General features: G+C 50.8%; 1 protein-coding gene across 4 annotated transcripts in view; it reads right to left on the bottom strand.

Annotated features, from left to right (window-relative positions):
- The window catches only part of LOC140385888 (protein SSXT-like), a 118,258-nt gene that overhangs the window by 23,190 nt on the left and 71,005 nt on the right, over positions 1 to 24,063 (bottom strand). For 2 of the 4 annotated variants that reach the window (XM_072468502.1, XM_072468503.1), the window contains exons 7-8: positions 7,319 to 7,411; positions 6,513 to 6,635 (exon numbers count right to left, since the gene is read on the bottom strand). In XM_072468502.1, coding sequence (XP_072324603.1) covers positions 6,513 to 6,635; positions 7,319 to 7,411 — 216 coding nt within the window. The remainder of the gene's footprint in view (positions 1 to 6,512; positions 6,636 to 7,318; positions 7,412 to 24,063) is intronic. The other 2 variants (XM_072468504.1, XM_072468505.1) reach the window with 1 other exon arrangement.

Here is a 24,063-nt window from a genome sequence, read left to right on the forward strand (position 1 = left end):
GATGGTCAAGGGCACGGAGGAGGCCTTGATGAGGGACTGGGACCAGCTTGTCTCCGTGGAAGCGGAGATGCTGCTCACGTCGGACAGGAAGAAGGGCCTGAAGGCCAAAGTGGAAGATCTGGAGAAGAGGTCGAGGTGCACGAACCTCAGGGTGGTGGGCCTGCCGGAGGGAGGGCCCGAGACCGGCCGAGTACTTTTCAGAAATGTTCTCTTGGTTGGAGGTTGGGGATGAAGTGTTCTCCGCTCCTCAATTGGACAGGGAACATCGGGCTGTGCCGCAGAAGCCGCGGCTGAACGAGCGGGTGGTGATCGTCCCATTTCACAGTTACCAGAGGAAGGAGCGGGTCCTGGAGTGGGCCAAGAGCCGGAACATCGATTGGGACAGGCACGCGGTGCACACCTACCAGGAAGTTGGACCGAGCTGGCAAAGCAGCGGGCGGCCTTCAATAAGGGGAAGGCGGTGCTGTACAATGTGGGTGTGCGATTTGGGGATGGTGCATCCAGCGGGGCCGAGGGTCATGTTGGGACTCGAGGGATCATTATTTCCACACGCCGGAGCAGGTTGAGGCCTTCGTCAAGGACAAATGACTCGGGCTGGTTGGAGGGGGGCTGGCTGGAAGGGGGCTGGTTGGAGGGGGGCTGGCTGGAGGGGGGCTGGCTGGAGGGGGGCTGGTTCGGGGAGGGCTGGTGGATGTTTTTTCTGGATGTCGAAGTTGGATTGGGATGACTGTAAATATTGCAATATAGTCTTATGTTTTTGCTGTTCTTTTTCTTGAAGGATGGTGGGGGATTTTTCTCCTGGAGGCCAAGATCATGGGAGATGTTAGAGGGGCAGTGCGCGGGAGAAAGTGATATGGTATATGGAGGGAAAGAGAAGCTTGGGGAGGGCTGCTGGGATTGGGACAAGGTAGGATGGGCTTGGGGGATGGGGTTGTAGGCCTTGGTTCTGGTTGTTTTTGGGCGGGACCTTGTTTCGGGGGGGGGGGGGTGGAAGGCAACTTTCTAGCACAAAGGGGCGAACAGGAGTGGTGTGGGGGGGGGGGGGCGTTTGTGAGAAGGTTTGTTTGGGAGGGGGAGGGGAATAGTTGAGACAGCAGGCAGTCTGCCTACTTGCGGGGGGGGGGGGGTGGGGAAGGAGTGCAAGGGGGCGCTGGTGGAGGAGGGGGAGTAGGGAGCTTACAGTGACCGGGGTATCTTCTTTGTCTCACCCGTGAGGTGGGGCAGACGGTCATCTCAGGTGGGCCTGGGGCCTAGAAACTGTTGAAGGTACGACACATCATGCTGGTCATGGTTGACCCAAGGTTGTTGGGGGGGGGGGGGGGGGAAAGAGAGAGATATTAACTATGTGTTGGGCTGAAAGGTGGATTGCTCCAAGTAGAAATCGTTGGTCCCGGCTGGGATGGCAAAGGTGTTGTCTGCGTTTATGGAGGAGGCGGGAGTGGCAGGTCCATGGCGGATGCGCGTCCTGGGGAGAAGGATGTCTTCGGTATGCAAGGCTTATTCGAGGATTGATTATTTCATTATGAGTCGGGCTCCTCCGGCCGGGGCGAGGAATGCGGCATGCTCGGCTGTGGTCATTTCAGATCACGCCCCATGTTGGGTAGACATGGATTCTGGAGGTCGGTTGGGGTGCCGTAGAGGGTGGCAGTTAGACGCGAGGCCTTTATCAGATTTGGGATTCTGGGTGAGGATTTCGTGGGGGTACATTGCAAATAGTGATAACGGGGAGGTTTGCCCCTAGGTTTTGTGAGGGGCGTTGAAGTGATCAGAGGGGAGGTCACAGCGTCTGAGGCCATGTGGACGGGGAGGCGCGACAGAAAGTGGCGCGATGAGATTCTCGGGTGGATCGTAGATATGCGAGGGACCCGACCCCGGGGCTTTCGGTGTACAGGGAAAAACTGCAAAGCAGTTTGACCCAGTGTCCACCGACAGGGCAGTGCCACAATGGAGGTGGGCAAAAGGGGCGATGCATGGGTATGGGGAGGTCAGTTGTCTCTTGGCTCACCAACTAAGGCAGCACGGAAGAGGCCAGGGAGGTTGTTCAGGTTAGGGATTTGGAGGGGAGGATGGGCTCCACTCCAGAGAAGGTGAATGGAATGTTTAGGGCCTTCTAGGAGAGGCCGTATAGGTCAGAGCCGCCGGAGGACGGACGAGGAGCTTTGGAGTTTCCCAAGATAGGGGAAGACTTGCAGATGGAACTGGAGACGCCATTGGGCCTGGAGGAGATTCAGGCAACGTTGAAGCATATGTCGGCAGGGAAGGCACCAGGCTTCCCGGTGGAATTCTCCAAGATGTTTTCGGGTCAGTTGGGTTGTTGTTGTTGGGCATGTTTAGGGACCCTTTGGCACGGGCGCCCTCCCAGACACGTTGAGGCAGGCGTCCATCCCTCTGCTCCTGAAGAAGGATAAGACATCGGGGCAGCACGGTAGCACAGTGGTTAGCACTGTTGCTTCACAGCTCCAGGGTCCCAGGTTCGATTCCCGGCTTGGGTCGCTGTCTGTGCGGAGTCTGCACATCCTCCCCGTGTCTGCGTGGGTTTCCTCCGGGTGCTCCGGTTTCCTCCCACAGTGCAAAGATGTGCAGGTTAGGTGGATTGGCCATGCTAAATTGCCCTTAGTGTCTAAAGAAAAAGGTTAGGTGAGGTTACGGGGATAGGGTAGAAGTGTGGGAGGCTAACCGCCTGTTTGAGGCTGGGTGACACAGTTTGCACAGGTGGAGGGGGCTGGAGGATTTATTTTTGGAGGGGTGATTTGACAGCCTGGAAATTTGGGCTATTAAGCTCAGACATGTTTACGTGCCTCCTGGTGCAGAGCTTTGACAAGAGGGGTTTTCCCCCCCCCCCAGAGGCTGCGTCGTTGTGTGCGAGACTGAGTCTTATCCTGCCCAAGGCAGTGCTTCGAGCGCACCTCACCCAAGGCGAGGGCGAGTCGTTTTTTCGAGGGGTGGAGGGGGGGTAAAGGATAGCTTCCCGAGGGGGCCCTGCACACCACACAGACGTTTAGGTCCTGTTGTCAGCTGGTGGGTTTCTGGAGATCCGTTTTTGACACCACATCGGCGATCTTAAATATTGAGCTGGAGCCCTGCCCCCCGGTGGCTATTTGTGGGGTTTCGGATGTGCCTCAGCTTCGGACGGGTGCGGGGGTGGGATGGGGGTGGGGGGCGGATACCCTTGCCTTTCCCCCGTTAATGGCACAGAGGCGTATCGTGCAGGGTTGGAGGTAGGGGGCGCCGCCGAGCGCCTTGACGTGGCGAGGGGATGTGATGGGAATTTTCACACTTCGAGTCGATCAAATATACCGCGAGGGGGTGTATTGAAGGGTTCTACCGGAGATGGCGGCTATTCATATTGTATTTCAGTGAATTGGTCACTGTTATTTGTTGGGGAGGTGCGGGGGGGAGGAGGGTTGAGTAGCTCGGGGGGGGGGGTTATTTTATTTTCAGTTTTTGCTGTTTTGGAAGGTTGTGGGGGGGGGGATTTGTATGGGGTTGGTATTTTGTTAAAGGTATTTCTTTGTGTGTTTCGTAATTCTGTACAAAATGTTAAAAACTTAATTAAAACATTTCCAAATAAAAAAGGAATGGGTGACACCTGCCTTGCCAGTGACAAACCGTGACACCTGCCTTGCCAGTGACAAACCTATCTCGGGACAGAAGAAAAAAAGCGAAAAGCTTCATCGTCACCTTGACCTCCCCACGGATTTATGTAATTAAAATTAAATTCCCCCACTGTCACGGGCAGGATCTGAACTCGCGGTCCCTGGGTTACTTGTCCCAGTTACATAACCATCGTGCTACACCAAACCTCTTCACCGACGCTCTGCGTATTCCCCAGGCTTTCCTGCTTTAACATTAGTGGAGGAGGGAAATCGTCCAGTCGCTCCTTCGAAAGAGCGGATACAACGAGCACTCTCCCCGAGCGGAGAGAGCAAAAGCCAGAGACATCAATCGCGGATGTTCGCCGAGAAATCCAAACGGGAATTTCTTCACCCGGAGAGCGATGGCTCGCTGCCTCAGCGGGTGGCCGCGGTGAATAACGTAAATTCATTCAAGGGGAAACTGGTCAGGTAGATGAGGGATTAGGGAATGGAGGGTTACAATGATATATTTTGTCATGTGAGAGTACCTTTAAGAAATGGGTGTTTATAAATTGGTGTGTATATAAATATCTGTAGTGAGAGTGCCTTTAAGAAATGGGTGTTTACTACTGCAGTGATGTCAGAGAGTGGGCTGTCTGTCAGCTTTTTACTTACGTTTCAGGCTGTTTGCTGCAGGGTGTGTTTTAGTTTAGTTTTCAGTGTTGGAGCTGAAGCCAGACCAAGCAGGTGTACTGTTGATCTCTCTGCCATCAAAAGACTATCTCTTGATCATTTGGTGAATTCACAATTATAAATGTTCTCAGTAGTGAATGTAAACCTGATGTGCTTCTGTTAAAAGGTGTTTCTTTTGCCTTCTGGATGTTGTTTAGGAAGTTATTAAGGATTACTTAGTGTTGTATTCTTTGGGGGGTGTATTTGAATTAATGGTTGCTAAGATGTTCACTGTTTGTTTTAAAAAGGTTAACTTGAGTTCATAGAATAAACATTGTTTTGTTTTAAAAAATACTTTTCCATTTCTGCTGTACCACACCTGTAAAGTGGGCCGTGTGCTCCCCATACCACAATCTAGTAAAAGTTGTGGGTCAGGTGAACTCCATGATATACTTTGGGGTTCTCTAACCCATGGCCCATAAATATTTACACAAGGAGAGAAGGGAAGAGGTTCGGGGGAGCAAAATGACCAGCATGGACGGATTGGGCCGAGTGGCCGGTTTCCCACCCCCCCCCCCCGACCGATCCCCGGAATCCCACCTAACCGTTGGACACCAAGGGCAATTTAGCATAGCCAATCCACTTACCCCGCACATCACTGATCTGCACCAACCCACTTAAGCCCCCACTGCCATCGCATCCCCGTAACCCAATAACCCGTCCCAACCTTTTTGAACACTTAAGGGCAATTTAGCGCGGCCAATCCACCTAAGCTGCACATCTTTGGACTGTGGGAGGAAACCGGAGCACCCGGAGGAAACCCACGCAGACACGGGGAGAACGTGCAGACTCCGCACAGACAGTGACCCAAGCCGGGAATCGACTCTGGGACCCTGGCGCTGTGAAGGAACTGTGCTAACCACTGTGCTACCCTGTCCCCCAATAGCAGAACTGTGAAGTGGAAATTCTGGGGTTCCTTTCTGTTCCAAAGCAAAGGCTGAGGGGATGGCTGACCCAATGGCGGTTGTGAATATGCTGAATAGTTTTGTTACTGTTCACACAGAGCGTTTCCACCTTGTGGGAGGAAAGAGCAAAACTGGAGAGCATCAATTAAGCATAAATCGCCCAGAATTCGAATGAAAATGACTTGCCCGAGAGTGGGGAGTACCTGGAACGGACTAGCCCAGCACAGTAGCACAGTGGTTAGCACTGTGGCTTCACAGCTCCAGGGTCCCAGGTTCGATTCCCGGCTTGGGTCACTGTCTGTGCGGAGTCTGCACGTTCTCCCCGTGTCTGCGTGGGCTTCCTCCCACAGCCCAAAGATGTGCAGGTTAGGTGGATTGGCCATGACAAATTGCCCTTAAGAGTCCAAAAAGGTTGGATGGGGTTATTGGGTTACGGGGATGGGGTGGCAGTGAGGGCTTAAGTGGGTCAGTGCAGACTCGATGGGCCGAATGGCCTCCTTCTGCACTGTATGTTCTCTGAATCCATAGCACAAATCTGCCATTATTCAGCCCAGGGAGAGGCTCGGTAAGTCGGGTGGATGTAGCTGTTACAAGGGGGCTTAACGATAAGGTTCGGGGTGGGAGATATAGGAGGGATGTCCGAGGTAGGTTCTTTACTCAGAGAGTGGTTAGGGTGTGGAATGGACTGCCTGCTGTGATAGTGGAGTCGGACACTTTAGGAACTTTCAAGCGGTTATAGGATAGGCACATGGAGCACACCAGAATGACAGGGAGTGGGATAGCTTGATTAGCATGTCCAATCCATCTAACCTGCACATCTTTGGACTGTGGGAGGAAACCGGAGCAGCCGGAGGAAACCCACGCACACACGGGGAGAACGTGCAGACTCCGCACAGACCGTGACCCAAGCCGGGAATCGAACCTGGGACCCTGGCTGAATATGCTGAGTAGTTTTGTTACTGTTCACACAGAGCGTTTCCACTTTGTTGGAGGAAAGAGCAAAACTGGAGAGCATCAATTAAGCATAAATCGCCCAGAATTCAAATGAAAATGACTTGCCCGAGAGTGGGGAGTACCTGGAACTGGTTTCGGACAATGCTCGGCACAACATCGAGGGCCGAAGGGCCAGTTCCGTGCTGTACTGTTCTATGTTCTTCTGTGACCTGAGCTGCCGCTGAACTCCAAGGTACCACTCACTTTCCGTCCCCTTTAGAACACAGGAGCGATTTACAAACCCAGTCCGGATCCTGGTCGTGATCCACTGGGCCCGATGAGTACATGCCCTGACCCGCTTGCTTACCGTAACCCTGCTGCTGTGCCGGATAGCCCTGCGGAGTTGTGTACTGCTGCTGCTGCGGATACCCCTGTTGCTGCGGAGGTCCGGGCTGGTAGGCTTCTTGCTGCTGGCTGTACTGCGAGTTACCTGCGAATGAAACACAGCGGCAACCTCAGCGCCCCTCCATTTCAAAGCACGAGGGGGACAGATAAGAGACAAATTGAAAAATAAATCAGGACACAGAAGAGGAAGAGAGAGACATGGAAAAACCAAACATTAAAAAATGGCCAGACAAATCCTTTGGTCAAGCAATATTTAAAATCGTAGCTGGACAGCAATCCTGCAAATGAAAACTAAACGCACACTTACTGTAACAACACAAATTACAAGGCGGCTAGGCTCTATGAAAAATAAAAGATGCACAATAAAAGGACAGCTACACACACACACAAAAAAAAAAACAGCAAGCTATTGATACATAGGCACTGCATACCAGAATATGGACCCAAGGGGAGGGGCGTGTGTGTGTGTTAATCTTTTTAGGATCTTGTCTAGTATGAGCGATATGGATGTATTTAGGTCTCAAAAGCAATTCCTTTTTAAAGTTAGAAATGTTAAAAAGCTACTTTTGTAAGCATTGGTGAGGTCATTATTAATGCGGAAGCTACTATGGCCCTGGGATAGCCAGCAACTACTGTTCTACAAGAGCTGAGCGGTGAGGGGGTGGGGAAGGATGAGCTTTCCTCCCCCACCTCCAACTGTTTTTGGAGGGGGCGAGGGGGTGAGAAGTGTGTTTATGCTTTTGTGAAGGTATATATATATATATATACCTCCTTCGAAGTAATGGTGTGAGGAATCCTCATAAGGCTTATCAAAGCCTTGTGCAGAGTACGATGGCTGCTGATAACTGTAGTCATTAGGCCCTACATTAAACAGGAAAGAGATTAAATGGCCTTTCAGCGACAATCGTACAATGTTTCAAAAGTAACGTGAAAAATTCTGCAAACGCAAAACTTGAGCATTTCCCCTCCCCCTCCCCCCAAGTAAAGAAAAGTCCTCAAAGGCATATTTGAACTTGGGACTACACAGCAAGTAACCCACCCAAGCAGGGCACTCGACCACAATCATCAATAAGCAGAACATGTTGTATTAACGGAACATAAAATCACATAACATAGCCTGGATGGGCTGAATGGCCTGTTACTGCATCGTAGGTTCTAAGCATAACTGCTTAAACTCCCTACACCGTCTTGTCAGATGTCATGGCTGTCCTAATATTTTTTTTAAAGAAAGTTCTCTCCCACTTTCAGCTCACAAAATAATAAGAAACTCTCGGCGGGGGGGGGGGGGGTTCATATCGATTACCAGATACACAGAAAATGACCAGACAATAGGGCAATAGAGCACGTAAGAGAAATGATTCACTTCATGTGGTAGGGAAATTACTGGAGAGAATTCTTCGAGACAGGATCTACTCCCATTTGGAAGCAAATGGACGTATTAGTGAGAGGCAGCACGGTTTTGTGAAAGGGAGGTCGTGTCTCACTAACTTGATAGAGTTTTTCAAGGAGGTCACTAAGATGATTGATGCAGGTAGGGCAGTGGATGTTGTCTATATGGACTTCAGTAAGGCCTTTGACAAGGTCCCTCGTGGTAGACTACTACAAAAGGTGAAGTCACACGGGATCAGGGGTGAGCTGGCAAGGTGGATACAGAACTGGCTAGGCCATAGAAGGCAGAGAGTAGCAATGGAGGGATGCTTTTCTAATTGGAGGGCTGTGACCAGTGGTGTTCCACAGGGATCAGTGCTGGGACCTTTGCTGTTTGTAGTATATATAAATGATTTGGAGGAAAATGTAACTGGTCTGATTAGTAAGTTTGCAGACGACACAAAGGTTGGTGGAATTACGGATAGCGATGAGGACTGTCAGAGGATACAGCAGGATTTAGATTGTTTGGAGACTGGGCGGAGAGATGGCAGATGGAATTTAATCCGGACAAATGTGAGGTAATGCATTTTGGAAGGTCTAAAGCAGGTAGGGAATATACAGTGAATGGTAGAACCCTCAAGAGTATTGAAAGTCAAAGAGATCTAGGAGTACAGGTCCACAGGTCACTGAAAGGGGCAACACAGGTGGAGAAGGTAGTCAAGAAGGCATACGGCATGCTTGCCAGGGGATTGAGTATATGAATTGGCAAGTCATGTTGCAGCTGTATAGAACCTTAGTTAGGCCACACTTGGAGTACAGTGTTCAATTCTGGTCGCCACACTACCAGAAGGATGTAGAGGCTTTAGAGAGGGTGCACAAGAGATTTACCAGAATGTTGCCTGGTATGGAGGGCATTAGCTATGAGGAGAGGTTGAATAAACTTGGTTTGTTGTCACTGGAACGAAGGAGGTTGAGGGGCGACCTGATAGAGGTCTACAAAATTATGAGGGGCATAGACAGAGTGGATAGTCAGAGGCTTTTCCCCGGGGTAGAGGGGTCAATTACTAGGGGGCATAGGTTTAAGGTGAGAGGGGCAAGGTTTAGAGTAGATGTACGAGGCAAGTTTTTTACGCAGCGGGTAGTGGGTGCCTGGAACTCGCTGCCGGAGGAGGTGGTGGAAGCAGGGACGATAGTGACATTTACAGGGCATCTTGACAAATACATGAATAGGATGGGAATAGAGGGATACGGACCCAGGAAGTGTAGAAGATTGTAGTTTAGTCGGGCAGCATGGTCGGCACGGGCTTGGAGGGCCGAAGGGCCTGTTCCTGTGCTGTACATTTCTTTGTTCTTTGTTTGTTGTTTTAGTTCCAAGATCACTTTCATTCGGTACAATCACCCCCCCGCCCAACTAAAAATGAATTTTCCCCCACCGCCACTTCTATTGTAACAACCAATAGCGGCAAACATAATGCAGTGGGTTAGCACTGCAGCCTCACGCAGGTTCGATCCCGGCTCTGGGTCACTGTCCATGTGGAGTTGGCACATTCTCCCCCTGTCTGCGTGGGTTTCGCCCCCACAACCCAAAGATCATAGAATTTACAGTGCAGAAGAAGGCCATTCGGCCCATCGAGTCTGCACCGGCTCTTGGAAAGAGCACCCTACCCAAGGTCAACACCTCCATCCTATCCCCATAACCCAGCAACCCCACCCAACACTAAGGGCAATTGTGGACACGAAGGCCATTCAGCACGGCCAATTAACCTAAGCTGCACATCTTTGGATTGTGGGAGGAAACCGGAGCACCCGGAGGAAACCCACGCAGACACGGGGAGGATGTGCAGACTCCGCACAGACAGTGACCCAAGCCGGAATCGAACCTGGGACCCTGGAGCTGTGAAGCAATTGTGCTATCCACAATGCTACCGTGCTGCCCTGGATGTGCAGGTTCGGTGCATTGGCCACGCTAAATTGCACCTTAATTGGAAAAAACCAATTGGGTACTCTAAATTTAAAAAAAAACCATAATAAATCAAAGTTAATTGAGGTTCATTGTCAGCCAAAAAGCTTTGGAATCGCACAGAAAGCTAAAATCCCAAGAATGATGACCATACGAACATGCAAATTAGGAGCAGTAGGCGGTTACTCGGCCTCTCGAGCCTGCTCCGCTATTCAACAAGACCATGGCTGATCTGACTGGAACCGCAACCCCATATTCCTGCTGACCCCTGACCTTTCACCCCCTTATTAATGAGTTGCAGAGACTCTGACCCTCTGGAGAGAAAATAATTCTTCTCGGATTTAATGAAGAGCTGGGGAATCTCCCTCCTTTTTGGGTGTCCCCAAACTCCAGCAGACACAAGCCTAGCCTGTCCAACCTCCCCTCAAAGAGAAACCCGCCCCTTCCAGGTTTTAGTCTGGCAAACCTTCTCCAAGCTGCTGAGGAGTTTTCCCATTCGCCTTCTGCAAGATACAACAGCTATTACCAAGAACCAGCACAGGTGGGAGGGGCCGAACGGCCTCCTACTGTGCGGTAAGACTGATCCAGTACACGGTCGCATCGGGAAAAGCGTTCTACTGCCAACAACAACTTGCATTCATGAAGCACCTATTAAAGTATTGAACAGGCGCTCCACAAAAAGCGATATAAACCAAAATTAGCCAACAAGCCACTCAAGGGGCTGCGGAAGGATTGGAAACCAACAGAATGGACGTTTAAGAAAAAATAAAATCGTTGTGTTGCTTAACTGTAAGCTAATACAGGTCGGTTAGCCCAGCAGTGATGGGTAAGTACGTACGTACGTACGTATGTACACACACACGTGCACACACACACACGTGCACACACACACACGTGCACACACACACGTGCACACACACACACACGTGCACACACACACACACGTGCACACACACACACACGTGCACACACACACACACGTGCACACACACACACACGTGCACACACACACACGTGCACACACACACACACGTGCACACACACACACGTGCACACACACACACACACGTGCACACACACACACACGTGCACACACACACACACGTGCACACACACACACGTGCACACACACACACGTGCACACACACACACACACACACACACACACAGTGAACCCTCTTACTTCTTATAATAATAATCTTTATCACAAGTAGGCTTACATTAACATTGCAATGAAGTTACTATGAAAATCCCCTCGTCGCCACATTCCGGCGCCTGTTCGGGTACACGGAGGGAGAATTCAGAATGTCCTATTCCCCTAACAGCTCGTCTTTTGGGACGTGTGGGAGGAAACCAGAGGAAACCCACGCAGACACGGGGAGAACGTGCAGACTCAGCACAGACGAGCTGGGAATCGAACCCAGGACGCTGGTGCTGTGAAGCAACAGTGCTAACCAGTGTGCTGCCGCGCCGCCTACTTTACAGTAACTATTCCCATGCTAATCATAATTCCTGTCAGCAAGTTTGTAAATAAATATCTTCCAAAATAAATTAAGCATCTACTCCGTTTCAGATTTATGAGACAGTGCCCAGGACCGCTCCAGACCTGGTCCAAACAGGGCTTGTATAACAAAGCTTCCTCAACGTTCAATTCCAACTCTCCATAAACAAAGGCTAACATCCCATTTTCATCATCTATTTGTATCCGACGACTGAGAGCTCGTGACCCGCATACGCAGAGAGCCGGGCTGCGTTGGATCCCCTCTGTTTCTCGCTTGTTGCCGTTTAAAAGATACTCCGGACTATCCCTACCAGTCCAGGGTGGATGGCTTCACGCTTCACCACACGGAAATCTAGCTGTCATGCACGGTAGCATTGTGGATAGCACAATTGCTTCACAGCTCCAGGGTCCCAGGTTCGATTCCCGGCTTGGGTCACTGTCTGTGCGGAGTCTGCACGTCCTCCCAGTGTGTGCGTGGGTTTCCTCCGGGTGCTCCGGTTTCCTCCCACAGTCCAAAGATGTGCAGGTTAGGTGGATTGGCCATGCTAAATTGCCCATCGTGTCCAAAATTGCCCTTAGTGTTGGGTGGGGTTACTGGGTTATGGGGATAGGGTGGAGGTGTTGACCGTGGGTCGGGTGCTCTTTCCAAGAGCCGGTGCAGACTCGATGGGCCGAATGGCCTCCTTCTGCACTGTAAATTCAATTCAATGAATGCCTTTAAACCGGTCACTTAATCCCATCAATAAATCCTTTGTAATTTTACTCTACTGCCCTCATTGCTTACTGTGTCACCGATCTTTGCATCAAAGGCTACGAGGATATGTAACTCCGTATTCCGTTATCCAAATCAGTAAGTGAATGGCTGAGGCTTCAGCACAGATCCTCTTGGGGCACAATGAGCCACTTCCTTCCAATTCAAGTAGGTCTCCATTGCCTTTACTGTTGTGACAATGGAGTCTGTAAGATTACGGATTCTCCGTTCCGCCAGCAGAGGAGCCCGGGCAGAGTGGGGTGGCTCCAATGGGGCATCCCACGGAAATCCTGCTGGCGAAGAATTCACCCCCGTAATCTTACAGACTTCAGAATTCACCCCATCGCGGTGTTTTGGGACCCTCTCTCTCTCGGTGATAAAATGGGAGTGCTGAAGGGAACATGTCACCTGTCCCGAATTCTGCCCAAATCACAATCTGTGTGGTTTGGTGGAAATAGGATCAAGGGTGGCTCAGGTTGGCCTACCGGAGATGTGTTCACACTTGTGGGCGATGGCAAGTGCAGATGTGCCAACTGCGGGTAGACCGTTAGTCTCCAAATCTCACAGGGACCGTCAGGCTCTATAAACAGTTATACTTTAAGCTGTCTGTTTAATTTCCAAGATCGAATGGAGCCAAGGACCATCGAATTGAATCACGGAATTGGTACAGTGCAGAAAGCGGCCATTCAGTCCGTCGAGTCTGCACTGACCCTCCAAAAGAGAACCCTACCTAGGCCCACTCCCCCACCCTAGCCCCGTAACCCCACCCAACCTGCATACATTTTGACACTAAGGGGCAATTTATCATGGCCAATCCCACCAAACCTGTACATCTTTGGACTGTGGGAGGAAACCCACGCAGACACGGGGAGAAAATACAAACTCCACACAGACAGTCACCTGAGGCTGGAATTGAATCAGGGACCCAGGTGTTGGGGACAGCAGTGCTAACCACTGTGCCACCATGCTGGTAGCACGTTCTAGAAGGTACAGGGTCGAGAAGATACTTAATTAGCATTCCTGTTTGGTTACAAGGCCAATGTGATTCATGTTGCCATGGTGATGGGCTTGGAAAAGAAAAGACCAATACATCGCCACTGATGTGTGTCTGTGATTCAGTGAAATAGCTAGAAAAACTGCAGCTTGATATCAGAGTCTGCGGCCATCTGAGAGATAGAGCGCATCAGGTAGAGGCAGCCATTCCTTCACCTGAAGAAGAAGAAAGTGCTGATTTTAGTGTCCTCCATGCAGAATAGGGGTGAGTGCTTGCACTCGGATTAAAGAAATCACGTTTCTGAGGATTTAAGAGACTGGAAGATTCGCCTAACTTGGGATAAAAGGGAGGGAATCTCCAGTGCAGCCCTTAGTGAAAGTCAGATCTGGGTCTAGAAGTTGGAAAACTGAAAAGAAAGCATGCCATCGGGTGCGTAGAATAACTTTGGATTAGTTCTGCGGGAATAAAATGTTCACATAAAGGAGTTTCAAGCATAAACCATAGTGGAAGATTTTCAGTCCTATTAAATGCTAACTGAGGATTTTGTCTGCAGATTAGAGTATAGGTTGCTTATTTGGACAACATTGCTTTTTGTTTGTTACAGTAAAAGTCTTAAAACTTGAACTCGCGACCTTTTCAGTCGGTCATTAGAAATTCAAATATCACTTGAATTATCAGTCTCTTTCGGGATTTATAGAATCCATAGAATTCCTACCATGCAGAAGGAGGCCATTCGGTCCCATCCTGTCTGCACCGACCCTCAGAAAGTGCACTCTACCTAGACCCACTTCCCCGCCCTATCCGCATAATCCCGCGCATTGATCACGGCCAATCCACCGAACCTGCACATCTTTGGACTGTGGGAGGAAACCGGAGCACCCGGAGGAAACCCACGCACACACGGGGAGGATGTGCAGACTCTGCACAGCCATTCACCCAAGGCCGGAATTGAACTCGGGTGCCTGGCGCCCGACCAGGACAATAATTCAATTCAGTTCCAGGAGTTTTAACTGGCTAACACTCTCTTATATGGAACCTTATCAAATGCCTTCTGGAAGCCCAAATAAACTACGCCCGTATACATTCCCCAGTCCATATTACTTTTCCAAAATAAAAATGTCAGTCAGGTTTGTCGGACAGTCATAGATCATAGAATTTACAGTGCAGAAGGAGGCCATTCGGCCCATCGAATCTGCACCGGCTCTTGGAAAGAGCACCCTACCCAAGGCCCACACCTCCACCCTATCCCCGTAACCCAGCAACCCCACCCAACACTAAGAGGCAATTAAGCATGGCCAATCCACCTAACCTGCACATCTTTGGACTGTGGGAGGAAACCGGAGCACCCGGAGGAAACCCACGCACACACGGGGAGGACGTGCAGACCCCGCACAGGCAGTGACCCAAGCCGGGAATCGAACCTGGGACCCTGGAGCTGTGAAGCAATTGTGCTAACCACTGTGCTACCCCATGATCTATTCTTTAACAAACTCAGGTCAGCGCTCTCTAATCAGGTCAAATTTCTCTCAGCTACTTTGTCCTTCCTCGTAGATCCCAATAACCTTTGAAAAACCGATGCTCTACTCACAAGAACTTGGCCTGAGAAGGGATTCAAGAACTCGTTCCTGAACTGCTGCTGAAAGGCATTGGGGGGGACGGGAGGACGGGGGAGTTTCACAAATGGAAATAAGATGCCAATAATTGCTGAGTGCACAATGTTTTTATTTAAGGCTTCAGGCATATCTGGTCTTCCATTTGGCCCAGAGTGGTTTGAACACTGATGTAATGTGGCAAGGTCACGTCCACTAGTTTTGAGAGTTTTACTGGGAGTTGCTTTGACATTTAACAGCAACAATGGGAGTAGATGCCTCGGACAGTTGTTTGAGATAAAATATGTCATACAATTTGTTGTGGAAAGCTTGCGGTGCGCACCATCACATCCCCTTGGAAAATAACCCTCGTTACAACAGATATATTCAGCCAACGCCTGCGCACCTTCAAACTAATTATTTCACAGGAACACACTTGCATGAAGTTTTACACTCTTGACTAAAAGTCTGTCATTATAACTGATAGCAATTATTCCTTAAAAAAAATTGCATACAGTACTAAACGAGAAACTTTGGTCCTAAATTCCAGAGAGGCCCAGGCACGTTGAATTTTGATGCATTCAAAACATTTCACAGACTCTCAGTGCAAGAGGCTATTCGGCCCATCGAGTCTGCACCAACACATGAAAAACACCTGACCGGTCTACCCAATCCCACTTGCCAGCACTTGGCCCACAGCCTCGAGCGTTAAGACGTGCCAAGCGCTCATCCGGGTACATGTTAAAGGATGTGAGGCATCCCGCCTCTCCCACCCTCCCAGCCAGTGCGTTCCAGACCATCACCTCCCTCTGGGTAAAAATGTTTTTCCTCACATCCCCCCTAAACCTCCCACCCCTCGCCTTGAACTTGTGTCCCCCTCGTAACTGACCCTTAACTAAGGGGAACAGCTGCTCCCTATCCACCCTGTCCATAACCATCATAATCTTGTTCACCTTGATCTGGTGCACCCCTCAGACATCTGGAATAACCTTTATTATTGTCACAAGGAGGCTTACATTAACATTGCAACAAAGGGCAGTCCGGTGGCGCAGTGGTCAGCACTACTGCCTCGCGGCACCAAGGACCTGGGTTCGATCCCGGCTCTGGGTCACTGTCTGTGTGGAGTTTGCACTCTCTCCCCGTGTCTGCGTGGGTCTCACCCCCCACATCCCAAGGTGTGCAGGGTAGGTGGATTGGCCAGGCTAAATTGCCCTTGGGTTCGCTTAAATTTATTTATATCAAAACAAAACATTGAAATGAAGTTACTGCGAAAATTCCCTCGTCGCCAATCTCCGACGAGGCAGATTTCTCTCCTCAAGGTGAACCAGGTGGGTTTTTGCAACAATATGATGGTTTCGTTGTCACCATTCCCGAGCCTTCGCATTTTAATGCCAGATTTACTTAATGAATTTAAATTGCCCACGGTGCAATGGTGTGCTTTGAACTCACAACTCCAGACGAACACACGCACGCACGCACGCGCACGCACGCACGCACACACACACACACACACACACACACACACACACGCAGAAAAAAAACTCAGCAGGTCTGGCAGCCTGTGGAGAGAGAAAACAGAGCCTCACTCCGAGTCCGTATGACTCTTTTACAGAAGAGCTACAAAGTCGGACTCGAAACGTCAACTCACGCTTCTCACTCGCCACAGATGCTGCCAGGCCTGAGTTTTCCCAGCATTTTCTGCTTTTGTTTCAAATGCCAGCCTCCGCCGTTCAACCCGACAGCGGTTTATCTATTTATGTAGCGGATTCAATGTCATCAAATGTCCCCTTGGGTGCCACACAAGAGTATGAGCCAGCCAAAGCTGACACCAAGCCACAGGAGGGGAGATTAGGACAGAGGTGGCACAGTGGTTAGCACTGCTGCCTCACAGCTCCAGGGTCCCAGGTTCGATTCCCCGCTGGGTCACTGTCTGTGCGGAGTCTGCAAGTTCTCCCCGTGTGTGCGTGGGTTTCCTCCGGGTGCTCCGGTTTCCTCCCACACTCCAAAGACGTGCAGGTTAGGTGGATTGGCCACGCTAAATTGCCCCTTAAAATAGATATATTGATAGAGATGCAGACCTTCAGAAAAGGTGTTAAGCTGTGGCCCCCTCTCGGTGAGAGGTGGAAAAGAAATCCCATTTGGAAGAGCTGGTCGCGTTCTCCCTAGTGTCCCGTCCAATAATTATTGCTTTGTCAACATCGCCAAAACGGACGATCTCGCGGTGATCGCCGTTACAGTCTGTGGCAAGCTGCTCTGCGCAAACTGGCTGCCTTGTTTCCGACAAGGACTACACTTCACAATTTTGTTCCATTGGCCGCGACGCAAGTTTGAGACATGTGGAGGTTGCGAAGGGCGCTACATAAAAGCAATCCTTCCTTTATCGCTAATTCCATCATGCAGGAAAAGCAAAGCGATGGGAGAAAATGCCAAATTCCGCAGGGCGCTCACTGCCAACAGAGAAGCAGCAGCGAGTGGTTAGGATCCGCAATGTGCTGCCTGAGAGTATGGTGGAGGTTGGTTCAAGTTGGAAGAGTGAGTAAGCCGGGTGGGAGGGGTCTTTGATTATGCTGCCCGCATTTCCCAGGCAGCGGGAGGTGTAGACCGAGTCAATGGATGGGAGGCAGGTTTGTGTGATGGACTGGGCGATGTTCACGACTCTCTGAAGTTTCTTGCGGTCCTGGGCCGAGCAGTTGCCATACCAGGCTGTGATGCAGCCCGATCGGATGCTTTCTATGGTAAAAGTTGGTAAGGGTTAATGTGGACATGTGTGTCGTGTTGGGTGTTCCGATGCACAAATGATCCAACACGGCTGTAGATGGTACAACTCTGTTTTGTCTAAATGGTAACAACTAACTGCTGGCTTGGGTACGTGCTTCACCAGCTAAGCTGTGGACCCAGCCCTATCACTATCTTAGTGAGGCACTCAGCACATGATCTCTATGTCTGAGTGGCGCGCTGTGAGCTCTGTGCTCTGAGCTATCTCCTGGTAGAATGAGCGGGAACTGTGGTGTTCCCTGTTTTATAGTGCGTGTGCTCTCACTGGTGATTGGCTGCGATGCTGTGTGTGTGTAGGTTGGTCCAACTACCTGTCCATCAGTGTGTGTGTGATTGCACCATGATATGCTGATCTGGATATCATGACATCCCCCCTTTCACAAGGATATGTGCCTACATGCTAATAAATAGAAATGTGTACTGAGTACATCTGAGTATGTGTTCGCAATATTTACAACATGTACATGAGGCTAAACTATATACAGAGGAAGGTGTCAGGTGCAACAGAACCATGAGGATGTACCAATAACAGAACAAATGCAATCAACAAACGACGAGAGAAAACTTCTGGAACAATGAACGACAAGAAAAGAAACACGTTAACAGTCTGTAAAACAATTCAGTGAGTCCAATGTGCTAACAGGCTCATAAGTCAAGTCTCTCAGGTGGGCGACGAATTCGGGTTGACCGTTAGGGTGGCACACCACTCATCGCCCGGATCAATGCTGTGCACTGGCAGCAGCTGGTGTTTCAGACTTGGGGACATCCGGTTCTTGTGAATTACCGCAACGCGGAAGGGCTCCCTGTCTTCGGTATCGCTGGTCTGCATACTATCTGGATATGACTCAGTGTATGGAGGCTGAATCGCCCGCACGTCGCTGCGAGGCTGGCGGAATTGTTGAGTGTTGGCAGGTTGAGCTGCTCGACAGCAGGCAGCGTAGTGGCCCATCCTGCCACAGCGGAGGCATTGTCGCGCTTTGGCCGGACATTTCCGCTTTAAGTGGGCGGAGCCACAGTTGCCGCATGTCGAGACGTCATGGCGTCCGTTGCGCCACCGCGCATGCGCGGTGCGGTCCTGCGTAGAGTGCACATGCGCATCACGTCCCCTCTTTTGGCGCGTGCAAGCGCGGGAGGCCTCGGAAAGTGCGCGAAATGGCTGCCCTCGTCGGGGCCGCGGGCCGGAGGAACTTGATCGACTGGACCCGCTCCGCCTTCATAGGACCAGTGCCGTGCCGATTCGGCTGCCTGGAATTGGGGGTACCGGCTGGTCGCGTTTTTGTGGAGGACGCAGGTCTCGATGGCGGTGGCTCGGGTGAGTCGCTTTATTTTAAGGATCTGCTGGCGTAGGGTGTCCGAGGTGACCCCAAAAACGATCTGATCCCGTATCATGGAGTTGGTGGCCTCAGGACTGCGCGAGGATACGGAGGTGTGTCAAGTAAGATTGGAAAGGCTCATCCTTACCCTGCAGGCGCTGCTGGAAGAGGTACCTCTCGAAGCTCTCAGTGACTTCCACGCTGAAGTGTTCCTCGAACTTCAGAAGCACCGTCTTATATTTTGTTTTGTCCTCACCTTCCGCGAATGCCAGGGAGTTGTAGATGTGGATGGCGTGTTGCCCCGCCGTGGAGAGGAGGAGGGCGATCTTCCTGGTGTCCGATGCATTCTCCCTGTCTGTGGCTTCCAGGAATAGCTGGAGGCGCTGTTTAAACAGCTTCCAGTTTACGCCAAGGTTTCCAGCGATTCGGAGCGGCTGCGGCGGGCTGATGTTTTCCATGGAGCAGGATGGCGGATTTCTGAAAGGGCGCAGGTAGGTCTCACAGTCGCTGGTTAGCTTCCACTACTGGTATCATGTCGTGTTGGGTGTTCTGATGCACAAATGATCCAACACGGCTGTAGATGGTACAACTCTGTTTTATTGTCTAAACAACGGTAACAACTAACTGCTGGCTTGGGTACGTGCTTCACCAGCTAACCTGTAGACCCAGCCCTATCACTATCTTAGTGAGGCACTCAGCACATGGACTATGTCTGAGTGGCGCGCTGTGAGCTCTGTGCTCTGAGCTATCTCCTGGTAGAATGAGCAGGAACTGTGGTGTTCCCTGTTTTATAGTGCGTGTGCTCTCACTGGTGATTGGCTGCGATGTTGTGTGTGTTGGTTGGTCCAACTGCCTGTCCATCAGTGTGTGTGTGATTGCACCATGATATGCTGACCCGCAATTCAAATCAACATTTCTTTTTTTTCCCCCAAGCTTCTCAAGATCACCGGACAAGAGATTCGTCTCAATGAGAAGATTCGTAACCCAGTTCTAACTTAAGACACATCGGTACAGAGGGTAAACAGAACTGGCCGTATTGCTGAGCGACGTATCGAGCAAGGAAACAAATGCAGTCTCATTTCCCCACCTGCACGACATCCGTCACGAAAAGGTAGAGAAGAGTCAAGCAAGTGCATGTTTGTGGAAACTGGTACCGAACAAAACATTAACCAGTTGAAGGACTGGGTAATGCATTCAAAATTGGTCAGAGCTTGTGAGCATTTGCCTGAATTTAAACGATCTGCCCCGGATTGTGGGGTACGGTTTGGTAGCGCAGACATCGTTCTGTTCAGCTTTCACGGCCATTATAAGATTTTAATTGGAGGTTAGTGTCGCTCGGGGTTGCTGTCTTGCCTCTGAATTGCAAGGGGCGCATCAGTCTTGTCCATTTTCCTATCGAATCGCACACCCGTCCTTCGAGCGTCAGCCTTGGGCTCACTGGACGATACTCTCGCCTCAGAGTCAGGAGGTCCACTCCAGAGGATGCCCCACCGCCCCGCACTGGGGGAGTGCTGCACTGTCAGAGGTGATGAGACATCAAAGCGACACCCAGACCTGCCCCCCCCCCTTAGCTGCGCGTGAAAGATCTCACACTGTTTCAAGGAGTGAGGGGGGGGGTTCCCTCTGGCATTCTAGCCGACACCTGCCCCTCAGCCAACAGCACTAATGTGACAATCGGGGGGGGCACGGTGATGCAGTGGTTAGCACTGCTGTCTCACGGCGCCGAGGTCCCAGGTTCGATCCCGGCCCTGGGTCACTGTCCGTGTGGAGTTCGCACATTCTGCCCGTGTCTGCGTGGGTTTCGCCCCACAGCCCAAAAATGTGCAGAGTAGGTGGATTGGCCGCGCTAAATTGCCCCTTAATTGGAAAGCAAAAGAATTTGGGTGCTCTAAATGTTATTCTTAAAATGTGACAATCATCTCATTACTATTTATGGGATCTTGCTGTGTGCAATTTGCGTGCCATGTTTCCTACGTTACAACACTGATTCCAAAATGAGCGTCATCGCTGTGAAGGGACGATCCTTTAAAACTGAGATGAGGAGGAATTTCTCCAGCCAGAGGGTGGTTAGTCTGTGGAACTCTTTGCCGCAGAAGGCTGTGGAGGCAAATTCACTGAGTGTCTTTAAGGCAGAGATAGATAGGTTCGTGATTAATCAGGAGTTATGAGGAGAAGGCAGGAGAATGGGGATGAGAAAATATCAGCCATGATTGAGTGGCGGAGCAGACGCAATGGGCCTATATCGTATGGTCTTCAGATGGGGTTGTAAGGGTTAGAGAATGTTCCTCCTCGTAGGGGAAACCTACGCCCAGGACACACAAGTTCTGAAAACAAGGGGGCTCTCGTTATAATGGAGACAAAGAGAATGTCTTCTCACCTGAGGGTTGTCAATGCCAGAGCTGTGGAGGCTGGGTCATTAAATATACTCGAGATTGGGGCAGCACGGTGGCGCAGTGGGTTAGCCCTGCTGCCTCACGGCGCCGAGGTCCCAGGTTCGATCCCAGCCCTGGGTCACTGTCCGTGTGGAGTTTGCACATTCTCCCCGTGTCTGCGTGGGTTTCGCCCCCCACAACCCAAAAAAGATGTGCAAGCTAGGTGGATTGGCCGCGCTAAATTGCCCCTTAATTGGAAAAAATGAATTGGGTACTCTAAATTTATAAAAAAAGTAATTAAATATACTTGAGGCGGAGGTAGACTTCTGTTTGACAAGAGAGTCGAGAGTGGAGAGAGTCAGGCAGGAAAACGTAGTCAAAGCAAAAATCAGACCAGCCTTGCTCTCATCGAATGTTGGAGCAGGTTCGATGGGCTGAGTGGAAATTTGTAATGTCATATTCTTGTTATTTTACTGGTATACAGTTTGCAGTTTATAATTGTACGGTAGCTTCTGGTTGGGCCTGTACATATACTCATGATAGAATCATACAATTTACAGCACAGAAGAGGCCATTCTGTCCATCAAGTCGGTACCGGCTCTTGGAGAGAGCACCCTAAGTAAGCCCCCCACCTCCACCCTAACCCCGTTTTGGACACTAAGGGGCAAATTGGCATGGCTAATCCACCTAACCTGCACATCTTTAGACTGTGGGAGGAAACCGGAGCACCCGGAGGAAACCCACGCACACACGGGGAGGACGTGCAGGCTCCGCACAGACACCTGAGGGCGGAATTGAACCCACGTCCCTGGAGCGGTGAGGCAGCAGTGCTAACCACTGTGCTACCGTACCATCTTTGGTCTCCTTTTGCTCCTTACAGGACAATATTTTAATCGAAAAGTAGTTTCATTTTAAATGCAGTGCCTAGTTCGTTCCATTTCTTATTTGTAAAATAATAACAAGGCAAAGGGGGCTCTCTCACAATAAAACGAGAGGAAGGACTGGGAGACAAAGTCGACCCCACTCTACCGGTGCTGGAGAACTGGACAGATGGGATTTATCTCGGGAAGGTCACGGAGTGTGCGGCGAACGATGAGAGGGGAATATCGACTGAACAGGAACAAGGGGCGGGATTCTCCCATTCGACGGCAGAGTGTCCACGCCGTCGGAAACGCCATCGCGTTTCACGATGGCGTGAACGAGCTGCTGGGAGTACCGATTCTGGCCCCGACAGGGGGCCAGCACGGCGCTGGAGCGGTTCACGCCGTCGTTCCTGCCTCCCATCCCGGCGCAAACTGCGCGCTGCGGGATCCGCGCCGGCGTCAATGAGCACATGCGCAGTGGCGCCAACCCGCGCATGCGGGGTGGCCTTCCTCAACGCGCCGGCCCCGACGCAACATGGCGCAGGAGTTCAGGGGCCGGCGCGTAAGAATATAGGCCCGGGGAGCGAGAGGCCGACCTGCCGATCGGTGGGCCCCGATCGCTGGCCAGGCCCCATTGGAGGCCCCCCCCACCCCTTAGCACGGGGCTCGGAGAATCCCATCCAGAACTTCCAAAAATGGAGTTAATCACATCAAGACTGGGAAACCATAGAGCAAAAGAGAAGACAAAACAGCTTTGCGCGTGAAAATTGGCCTTTTTTTCCCCAAATAGAAGCAGCAATGGTCTATTCTGATCCAAATACAAAATGCCACATTGCGAAGTAAAGCAGCTGTATTGCAATCTGCTGAGCAGGACAGGCCAATATTCTCAACCCATTCACAGCACTCCGACCCCCAAATGTTGCTAGTTTACGTTCAGTTTATCTGGGTTTGGACATTCTTTTCTCAAGTCCAGGCCCCCTTTGGCAATGCTCTCTGAAATGGCCTTCCCGCTTCCGGAACCGTCAGCTTATCCGAACCTCTACTGCCTGTATCCTACTCACAGCAAGTCACATTTCCTCCCCGCCCCCCATTCCCCCCGTTACCACCCCCCTCCCCCCCCCCATCCCCAGCGCCCCGCTAACCTACACTGACTTATAGTCTAGTCATTGCGCAACTTCAAAATTCTGTTTTCAAATGCTGTGATCTCGCTCCTCGCCATTTCGGACAGCCTCCTCCAGCCCCACAACACTCCGAGATCTCTACCCCCCCCTCCTCTTCCAATCCCGCCTTCTGCAGCATCCCCGATTTAAAAAAAACAAGTATCCAACGAGTATCCAATTCATTTTTCCAATGAAGGGGCAATTTAGCGCGGCCAATCCACCCACCCTGCACATCTTTGGGTTGTGGGGGCGAAACCCACGCAAACACGGGGAGAATGTGCAAACTCCACACGGACAGTGGCCCAGAGCCGGGATCGAACCCGGGACCTCAGCGCCGTGAGGCAGCAGGGCTAACCCACTGCGCCACCGTGCTGCCCCAGCATCCCCGATTTTAATCGCTCCCTCCTTGGCGGCCTCACCGTCAGCTGCTGGGGGCTCTGAAATATCCCCTCCCGCTCCCCCCCAAACTCAAAATTTCTCTCCAAGATACTCCTCAAAACGTACCCGAATAAAGCTTTGGTCACTCCATGTGTCAAGTATGTCTAACAGCGCCCCGGTGAAACACTTCGGAACTTCTTGCTATTGTCCGAAAACAGTTTAAGTCATTTATATTTGTATTTTTGGGTATTAGAAACAAGGTATAGATTTAGGCAAATTTATTTGTGCGCTTCAGTGTAGGAAAGGGTTGAAACTGTACTTCGATTAATGTTAAACAAAGGTGTTTACGTGTCTGAGTGTTCTGGTTTCATTACAAACTGTGCCTGCATTGTGATGAGAGTTTATGACTTGAAAACAAACAAGTGGAAAGGAAGACTAGATTGTTGCTTCGCAACCAGGGGCCACTTTAAGGTATAAAGACCTCTTGGG

This window comes from Scyliorhinus torazame, chromosome 11 (assembly GCF_047496885.1).
Source record: "Scyliorhinus torazame isolate Kashiwa2021f chromosome 11, sScyTor2.1, whole genome shotgun sequence".
Lineage (NCBI taxonomy): Eukaryota > Metazoa > Chordata > Chondrichthyes > Carcharhiniformes > Scyliorhinidae > Scyliorhinus > Scyliorhinus torazame.